Source organism: Hippocampus comes, unplaced genomic scaffold (genome assembly GCF_001891065.2).
Source record: "Hippocampus comes isolate QL1 unplaced genomic scaffold, H_comes_QL1_v1.1 scaffold86, whole genome shotgun sequence".
In the NCBI taxonomy this organism is placed as follows: domain Eukaryota; kingdom Metazoa; phylum Chordata; class Actinopteri; order Syngnathiformes; family Syngnathidae; genus Hippocampus; species Hippocampus comes.
The window spans coordinates 5,322,765-5,332,017 of NW_017805882.1; the positions used below are offsets into that span (position 1 = coordinate 5,322,765).

The 9,253-nt window shown below is 42.7% G+C and overlaps 1 protein-coding gene across 2 annotated transcripts; it reads left to right on the forward strand.

Moving 5' to 3' along the window:
- Positions 1–4,325: 4,325 nt before the first annotated feature.
- Positions 4,326–6,174, forward strand: LOC109527253 (alpha-2-HS-glycoprotein-like). Of its 2 annotated transcripts, XM_019889054.1 has the most exons (7): positions 4,327–4,575; positions 4,666–4,776; positions 4,852–4,936; positions 5,308–5,477; positions 5,550–5,666; positions 5,835–5,915; positions 5,989–6,174. In XM_019889054.1, exons 1-7 carry the CDS (start codon positions 4,333–4,335, stop codon positions 6,130–6,132), a joined length of 951 nt encoding a protein of 316 aa, XP_019744613.1. In that variant the 5' UTR covers positions 4,327–4,332; the 3' UTR covers positions 6,133–6,174. The 2 variants fall into 2 exon arrangements, with proteins under 2 accessions (XP_019744615.1, XP_019744613.1); XM_019889056.1 differs by lacking the exon at positions 5,989–6,174 and having other exon boundaries at positions 4,326–4,575; positions 5,795–5,914.
- Positions 6,175–9,253: the final 3,079 nt, after the last annotated feature.

Sequence of the window (9,253 nt, forward strand, 5' to 3'; positions counted from 1 at the left end):
GTGTGTGTGTGTGTGTTTGTGTGTGCGTGTGTGTGTGTGTGCGTGCGTTTACATCTGAGATAAAATTTGCTATAGTGAAAAGTACCCTGTTGTGAAAAATGTCTTGCTGCAAACATGATTTCGTTGTAGAGGAGTTTCACTGCAGCTGATAGTGCCTCACCAGTCATGTACTTGATGTAGAGTGTTATTCAAAAACTATAAACAACCCAGAAGCAATCACCCTGTAGGGTAAGCTTACAAATAAAACGCATGTTGTCATTATTATTACCCCATCATTAGTTAGGTTAACCGCGAATGTGTCATGTTACCTTGTCAGGTAAAATAACAATGTTGAACACTCAGTTAAAAAAAAGTGAAAGAGACTCTGCCACAGGCTTTTGTCACTACAGTAATTCATGACAAATACTCTGTATGGTTGGATAATAAGGGGGAGACATGGTGACAAGATGACAAAAGAAGAAATTACATCGAAAGACTGAGATGTAATTTGACTCTCATCTTCCTTCCTCCTCCTCCAGCTTTCAATCATGCCTCCCTCCCATGCGTCGTTGCGAAAAAGTTCAGAAAGTCAAAGCATCCGTACTTTCACACAGGATGAGCTCTGTTTCTGTCTCAACTTCTCAAAGATGAAACACAAATGGTATGTAAATGGCGTCTTTGATTCTGTTTAATGTAGTTGGGCGACAAGGTGCAAAGAATAAAGAGGGTTTTTTTTTTTCCCTGTGCTCATACCTTTAAAGCATTACAGCACACCATTACAGGACAGTGGACTCCCTGCTGTGAGAATAATAGGAAGAAATTGTTTTGGAGTGAGATGATGTGATAAGGGGAAAAGTCTAATTTTTCAAAGACTTCTCAACAACTTCATTGTGTTCCATCTGGAGCTCAGAGAGAAATATTTGAGCGTTAATTGAGCGATTGCTGATTGTGAGTTGTATAGCTTTGAAGTGTATTCTTTTTTTTATGCAACTTGCAAATGAAGCATCAATAAAGTTGTTTTTTTGGGCTTCCATCCATCCATCCATTTTCTGATTCGCTTTCCTCAAATTTCAGCCGGAGAAAATGGCTCTCTCTGCAAGTATCATACACAAAGACAAAAGTAAATTGGACTCTCTGGAAAATAGTGTTTGGCCAGGGTTGGACTAGAAGTGAGTCAACATTTTACTGGTGGTGTAGTCGGTCATTTGAAAATACTTTCGATGATGATTGATTTCATGAAGGGAACCCTCCATCCAGCTGTCTTCGGGCAGTTGTCAGGGGGACATCCTGAACAGGTTGCCAGCGAATCGCAGGGCACACAGAGACGAACGACCATCCGCACTCACACTCACACCAAGGGACAATTTGGAGTGTTCAATCAGCCTGCCATGCATGTTTTTGGAATGTGGGAGGAAACCGGAGTACCCGGAGGAAACCCAAGCAGGCCCGGAGGGTGAACATGCAAACTCCATACACGAAGGCCGGAGCTGGAATCGAATTCACGACCTCTGCACCGTGAGGTCAACACGCTAACCACTCGACCACCAGGCCGTCGTTTTTTTGAGCATTTTCCCTTAAAATGAGTCAGGCCTCAGAAATAAGTCTGTAGCAACTTAAACTGCAGATATATTTTTTCCTGCCTTTTAACTGGTGTGCCGTCTCGTGTGTGTCATGATTCTACAACCGATCTGGCCAGGCCTCACCCTCCTTGGCAACCTGCTGCCTGCTCCCATTTTCCTGATTTTTGATCACCAATGCAACTATTTATATACCTCACTCCTATGTCAGGCAGTTCGGCACCCACAGCTTTTTTTGTATAATTTTGTTTGGGGTTTACTAAAAAAAAAAAAAAAAAAAAAAAAGAGAGAGATCACACTGCAGTTCAGCAGGCCGCCTATTATGTGTTTTTTTTATTCATGGGCCAGCAAGGTCCTAATACCCCACAAATAGGTGGACATCCACTGGATCATTTAATGGAAGTTGTAATGCCACCATTCACTACAACTGTAGAATACAGACATTGCTTATTTGCACTTGCACTGGGTCTGAAACTGCCCTAAATTACAACACGAGTAGGCCTAATTTTTACTGATTTGAACTGAAATGCAGAACAAACAAATAATAGTCCAATTTTGAGTGAGTTGATTTTGGTGGGGGGGGGGGGGAAACAATGAAATGAGATTTTAAGAGAAATGTACAGTATAACTATTTTGAGGGGGGGCGGGGAACATATAATGTAAATTTGACTTAGAGGAAAAGGTCACTCACAAAAACAACTCGATTACTGCTTTCAAACTGCTTGTTTCAAACTAACAAGGAATGTGTGTGTGTCTACACTGACAGGCCTGATCCAGCTGGGCTTGACAGCAGAGCACACATGAAAGAAAGGCAGAGAGCAATGAAGTGGTGAGAGCAAGAGGAAAAAAAAGCAAGGGATGAACAGAAACACACACTGGGCCCCCGCTGTTCACAGCAGCAGGTGCAAGAGAGAGGAAAGGGAGGGAATGCATGGAGGGGGCGGTCCAAGCAGTTTTATTTAAAAAAGAAAAAGATTATGTGAGTTGGGTAGTCAGCCATAGCCACTGGGTACAAGATATATGGAACATTTACTGAGTGAAGTTCCAAAGAGATGAATTCTCAGCATGGGCTTCTATAAATGGGATCCATGTTTGATCATAAGCTTTTCGTTAAGATCCAGTGAAATTGGGCTGTCTGATGATGTTTATACTACACGAACCAGCAAATAGGAACTGTCAGTTGCCACAACTGACAGTTCCTATTTGCTTTGATGCCTCAGAGAGGAACCATCCTGGTAAAAGCTAATGATACTCAAGGAAAAAATAGAGGCCTTTCTGGATTGGATCACAGTCATGAGTATCACTTGAGCTGCTTTTTGTGAGACAGTTTCAGAGGCTAAGCAGGCATACATGAGGGAGCAGGCAGAAACGTGAAGGGGACATCATGCTTACATGCCATACGGCAGCATTGTTGGTTGTTATAAGTGTTTTCTGCATAGGATGTTTTGGGGGCATTCCGAAAAATTTATATACATATATATACAGGTATATGTGTGTGTGTGTGTGTGTGTGTGTGTGTGAGTGTGTGTGTGTGTGTGTGTGTGTGTGTGTGTCTTTTCCTCTTAATCCGAGTGTGGTTGAAAAGAGAAAAAAAACGACAATACAAAAATAATTGAAAATATACCTCATTATGAAGAAATCACACACTCCATAAATGATGGGTTAGTACGCTTTCAGGGGCGGCCGCTGTTGTAATTGTGATTGGACGAAGCGCGTGTGTAAGCAGAATTTACGGCCACACATACAACAGCTTTCTATCAAGTGGGTGTCGTAGAGCAGACATTGAGTTTTATATGGGCTTTTTAGTGTATTTTCAGCCAATAATAAACTTTAAGGAATTCTGAGGAGTAAAAAAAAATGCACAACTGCCCCAATAAATTACACACTTAGCCAATGATGGTGAAAGAGCACGAGATGCACAAGATAATGAAATTAGAGGCAGCTATTCTACAAAAACTTTGTGTGCAACTTGAAAAGTTTGTCAAGAGGATCTTTCATGCCTTGGGGTTCTACTGTGTATATGCGTGCATATACTGTATTGTTAAAAGTGGTTCTGGATGAAAGAGGAGGGCATCCAAGTCTCCTTTCGCCAGTGGATCAGACACGTCATGATGACAGCGCGCATGATGACACAATCCGGCCTTTCTCTGTGGAGTTTGCATGTTCTCCCCGGGCCTGTGTGGGTTTTCACCAGGTATTCCGGTTTCCTCCCACATTCCAAAAACATGCATGGCAGGCTGATTGAACACTCGAAATTGTCCCTTGGTGTGAGTGTGAGCGCAGGTGGTTGCTTGTCTCTGTGTGCACTGCGATTGGCTGGCAACCGGTTCAGGGTGTGCGCCTCCAGCACACCCTGCCACCCTTGTGAGGATAAAACAGTTAAGAAAATGGATGGATGGATGGATGGAAATGTTTTTACCCTTATCAGGGAGCATGGGTTCTTTTCAGTTTTTGGCTATTTTCTGTTGGGCTGGTTCGCTATCCCTGCAAAGCACAGGAACCCACTGAACTTGCCAAATGGTTAGTCCTAAAATGATAAAAGTTTACCTGTTCTGTCTCAAAAAAAGTTTTTACTCCAAAAAAAAAAAGGTTCTTTTTCAAAATTGGAGCCCAATTCACTTTTCCTCAACTGAGACGTATGAGGCGTTGCACTGGTGACTGATTGAAAGCAGGCCCAGTGCTAATTAGCAGCCAGGTGTCAGGTGTTTGTCGTCCTCTGCGATTGGTTGTTGGAGCTCCTCAGCCTGCTTAAAGTGCATGTGCGAGTGTTGGTGTGATGTTTCCTGGGCGTCGTTCCTCAACGCTGGACATGATGGCGGCTCATATATTGACTTCTGTGCTCCTTTGTTGTGTTTTGGCTCTTCCTGGTTTGGTGGCACCTAAACCTTTGCTTTCTGTGACATGCCGTGAGGACAGTGTGACGGTGGCGGCCAACATGTCTGTCCAGCACATCAACCGACATCACAAGCATGGCTACAAGTTCAGCCTGCATGAGGTCCAAAGAAGCAATTACCAACAGGTTAGTGCTTTTTATCACTTCTATAGCTCGCGCTCTTGAATGATGGCTGTCGTAACCATTTAAGTCGGTTACCCTTATGTCTCCTTGCAGTTTTCTGGAGGTTGCCACATTGATGTGAATGTGAAGCTGCTGCAGACCAAATGTCACTTTACCAACCCCAAACCTGTGGACCAATGCGAGCTGTGGCAAAGGAACGAACGGGTGAATATTCCTTCAGTCCTGCGAGATGATGGCTCTGTCTGTTGGTGATGTGCTAACTGAGTTATTGTCACTTAGGGCGCAATGGCCACCTGCAGTGTTAAGTTTTGGGTCATGTGGGGTGCGGCCAAAATCACCCGATACGAATGCTCCACCAGACCAGGTCAAGAACTGCAGACACACCTTGTCCTACTCCCCCCCCCCCCCCCTCTCCATTCTGACATGTATGGGAATCTGGCTTGTTGCCAGTCCTCAGGATTTGAAACCAGCCCTCATGTTCAGCCTAAGGTTGTGTGACTGGGATTGTTGAAATGGAAGCTCAATGTTCAATTTGAAACTCAAATGAATCTGATGGCAAATGTACTTAACTCAAATGATAGTTTTCCATTTTAAGAGAATGGTAACTTGGTTTAGGGCCATGTTTCTTACTGGTCACATTATTTTAAAAAACATGCCTTTTGCTTGCTTGGCTCGTGAGCTGTCGAGTTTAAAGTCAATCCGTGATAGTGAACATGTGCTCTTTTCTGGGACCAGACCACACCAAAGATGAGATGATGACCCTTTGTCCTTCCTGCCCCAAGTTGTTGTCCCTCAATGACAAGACTGGTGTCAGCGCCGTGCAAGAGGCGGTGGTCAGGTTCAATCAGCAGATGAACCACCACCATTACTTCACCCTGCTCGAAGTGGCTCAGCTAACTGAGGAGGTGATGACTTCGTTCTCTTCCACATTGTGTCAAGCTTCCTCTTTAAACGCCTTAATGTCTTTGCGGTTGCAGCACATCATGACCATCGGAACCATCACCTCGCTCAAGTTTGCCCTAGTGGAGACCACATGCCCCCGAGAGGCCACGCATACTTTTGCGGCCTGCACGCCTCTCTGCCCTGACCGAGCTGTGAGTTGCTTCTTGACTAGATCAGTCTAGATACTAGGGGTGCATACAGGTTTTGCCTCGAGTTTCTTGAACATGCTTGACGGGTTTCTGACAACTGATTCATTACCCGGTTGATAATTTGTTAAAAGCTCCAAAGCATTGAATTCTTTCCTCTCTCTTCTCTGGAAGAATCACGCCTACTGCCAAACCGCCTATTACAACGCTCACAGACAAGTGGGAGAACTTGAGTGTGAAATCTACCCTCCAAAGGTAAGTCGACAGCAAAACTGCCAAATCTATTTGTGCGGCAGAGCACCCCATTGTTCCTCCTGGGCCTCCACAGAATTCAGAGACAATCCCAGCTGGCGAGCCGGAGCCTGTTTGCATGCCGCTGTTCCACCAGAGTGCGGAAGCTTGCACGTGCAAGGAACAGCTGAAAAATTCTGAGCCGTCCATCCACAGCATTTGTCCCTTTCCACTAAAATGATGTAATCACTCTTTCAAATCAAATAAATTGACCTGCCATTTGCCTGTGGTGCAAAAAAAGCTTCATTTTTCCTTAATTTGCTTGGCTTTGATGCAAAATGTATTTCCTTCAATGAAAATCTTTACTTTGAATCTTAAAGGATCACAACCCTTGTATTTTGTATCAATCCAATTTTTCTCAGAATTTGCTCAATTCAAATGATCAAGATTGCAGGCTTCTGCTTAAATTTGCTGAGCTCATTTGAGTTTGCTTCATTTTTCCTTAATTGGCTTTGATGCAAAATGTATTTCCTTCAATGAAAATCTTTACTTTGAATCTTAAAGGATCACAACCCTTGTATTTTGTATCAATCCAATTTTTCTCAGAATTTGCTCAATTCAAATGATCAAGATTGCAGGCTTCTGCTTAAATTTGCTGAGCTCATTTGAGTTGGGTTTGTTGGAGGGAGACATCAAAACCGCTACGATGGTGACCCATGAGGCCTAGGCACAGTTTAACTGTTCGCAAACTTGGTTGGTATTTTTTATAACTTAAATTCCTTCAGTCGACCCCCACGTATACTTCAACACCTGTTTGTGGATTCAATATTTTGCATTTAATTTTGGGAGGTTTCAGAGATCCTCCCATTTACCCGGTTTTTCATACGTTGAGTTTATTAGCGTTTTGGGAGATTCCCCCCATGCATATCGGGTGTGAATTATGTCGTTGATGCAGCGCTTTCACAACAGCTGCAATTGTAAAAAGGATTTCTAGAACAGTTAAAATAAAACACCATTAAACATTGACTTTACAGAACATTTTAAAATAACAGAACACATCACATACAACCTTATGACAAATATTGTGGATATACAGTACATAAACTGTTCTAATGGCTTTCTTTGATCCTTGAATACAATTCTTCCTCTGTAAAATACAACTAATGAACAGAAATGATCAAATCAGATTCTGCATTAGACATCTTTGTGTAATCCAATACGTACGATAAAACAGGGCTTGAAAGATGCATGTGCAACTACCTGCGCGAAGTATGTGATTCCCCCCCCCCCCGACCGCAAAAAAAAAACCTGACAAAAGTGTGCAAATGTACAGCGGCTGGATTTATAAATTCTACGTGCACACATAAGGGCCTGAAAAATGCGTATGCGGCTTCCTCCATACAGTGCCTTACCCATCAAAAAAAATAGTGTACTCGGGCACGGCAGCTTTAACCCATCCGTACGCACATTTGGGACACACAGTTGGTGGGGTGGTTAGTTGAAATCACATATGATCGTGCCTCAACACATTCGGTTTCACTCAATATTAAAAAATATTGTTCATATAAATGATATACACACACACACAAGTATATAATATATTTTTGACATACAGGTAAGTATTGTCTAGTAAGGAATCATATTTGCATTGTCCAATCTTTCCTTATAACAATTTCTTTATGTGAGAACCAACTATGGCACATGTTTTACTTTACTTTGGAGTCAACCAGTCCTCCATTAAGCGCCTCCAGCTGGTCCAGAATGCCGCCGCTCGCCTCTTGACTGGCACTCGTAAGAGGGAGCACATAACTCCGACTCTGGCATCCCTTCATTGGTTCCCTATACATTTTAGAGTTGTTTTCAAGATCCTAGCATTTGTTTTCAAATCTCTAAATGACCTTGCGCCACCTTATCTGTCTGAGCTCATCTGCCCCTACACACCTGCCCGGCACCTCAGGTCTGAGGACCAAACATTATTAGAAGGACCAAGAACTAAACTGAGGCTCAGAGGGGATCGAGTCTTTTCCGTTGCTGGTGCCTCTCTCTGGAATGACCTCCCACTGAACATTTGGCAACCCTCCTCGCTGCCCATCTTTAAAACCCGCCTCAAAACTCACTTGTATTCTTTGGCATTTGACTCAGGATGACCCAAATTATGATCTTAGTTATACTGTTTGTTGCTCTCTACAGTCTTTGATACTGATTTGTTGGTTTGCTTTACTGTTGTATATGTTAGTTGCTCCATGTACAGCACTTTGTGTGCAGCGATGGCTGTTTTAAAGTGCTCGATAAATACAGTTGAGTTGAAATGTCCTTTATGAACATGCAAATATGTTAACAAAATACATGTTTAACAACACAAGCAATAAAATGCAAAAAGATATGGTCCAAAAACAGTTATAAGACAAAAACTGCAGCATACAGTACAGCTATATAAACAAAATACAGTATAACACGACACTTCACAAAATTAGGACTATTTGCTCGTTTACTCGACTGTCTGTCGAGCCACAAGCAATTTACTCTGAGCAGCTAATCGGATGCATTCAACTCTCCCTTCCACGGTCATTACCGTTCCTCTTCGTTTGGATGCCACGATCTACAGGCCGTAAATGTAAATGAATGAAATAAAACATCGTTCGTGATTCCAGTAAAAGTCATGCCAATAGAGTCACTTACATGTTGCCACTTTGGATCCAATGAGAGTAAATAGCAGCGAGGGCACTGTTATTCATTCCATAGTATCTAGCGGGACATGCTTGAGTTTGCGCTACTGCTGGCTTCCGTGTGGCTTGCGTGGTACGGGTACCGGAACTTCCGTTGTTACGAATCGATCACTAATGTAAAATCGTAGTGGGAATTTTTATGCATCGGTTTTTATTCCAGTGAGGGAATTTCCGTTTGAAAGAAGTCCGTAGGTGGGAATACTTACTGTATTAAAATATATACCTTTATGTATTGGCATTTATTATTGGACTTCCTGGCCCATGATGATGACTGGCTAAGAATCAAATTTCCATTCCCTAAAGCCATAATCTTGGATCCATGTGCAGAATTGGATCCAGCACTACAGCAGTCCACACAACGGCCCCACGTCATCCCGCTGCTACCACAGGTGTTGTCCACCTTGACCTTCCTGGCAACCGGCACCAACCAGAGGGAACTAGCCGGCAGGTACGTTTTATATTCACAATATTTACCTCATATACTTCGAGCTTATATACAGGAAGACTAAGTATACTTTAGGTCTAAAATCAGTGGTTCTTAACCTTTTTAGAGGTACCAAACACAACCAGTTAATATGCACATTCACCGAATCCTTCATGAGTGAAAAAAAAAATATATATATATATATATATATA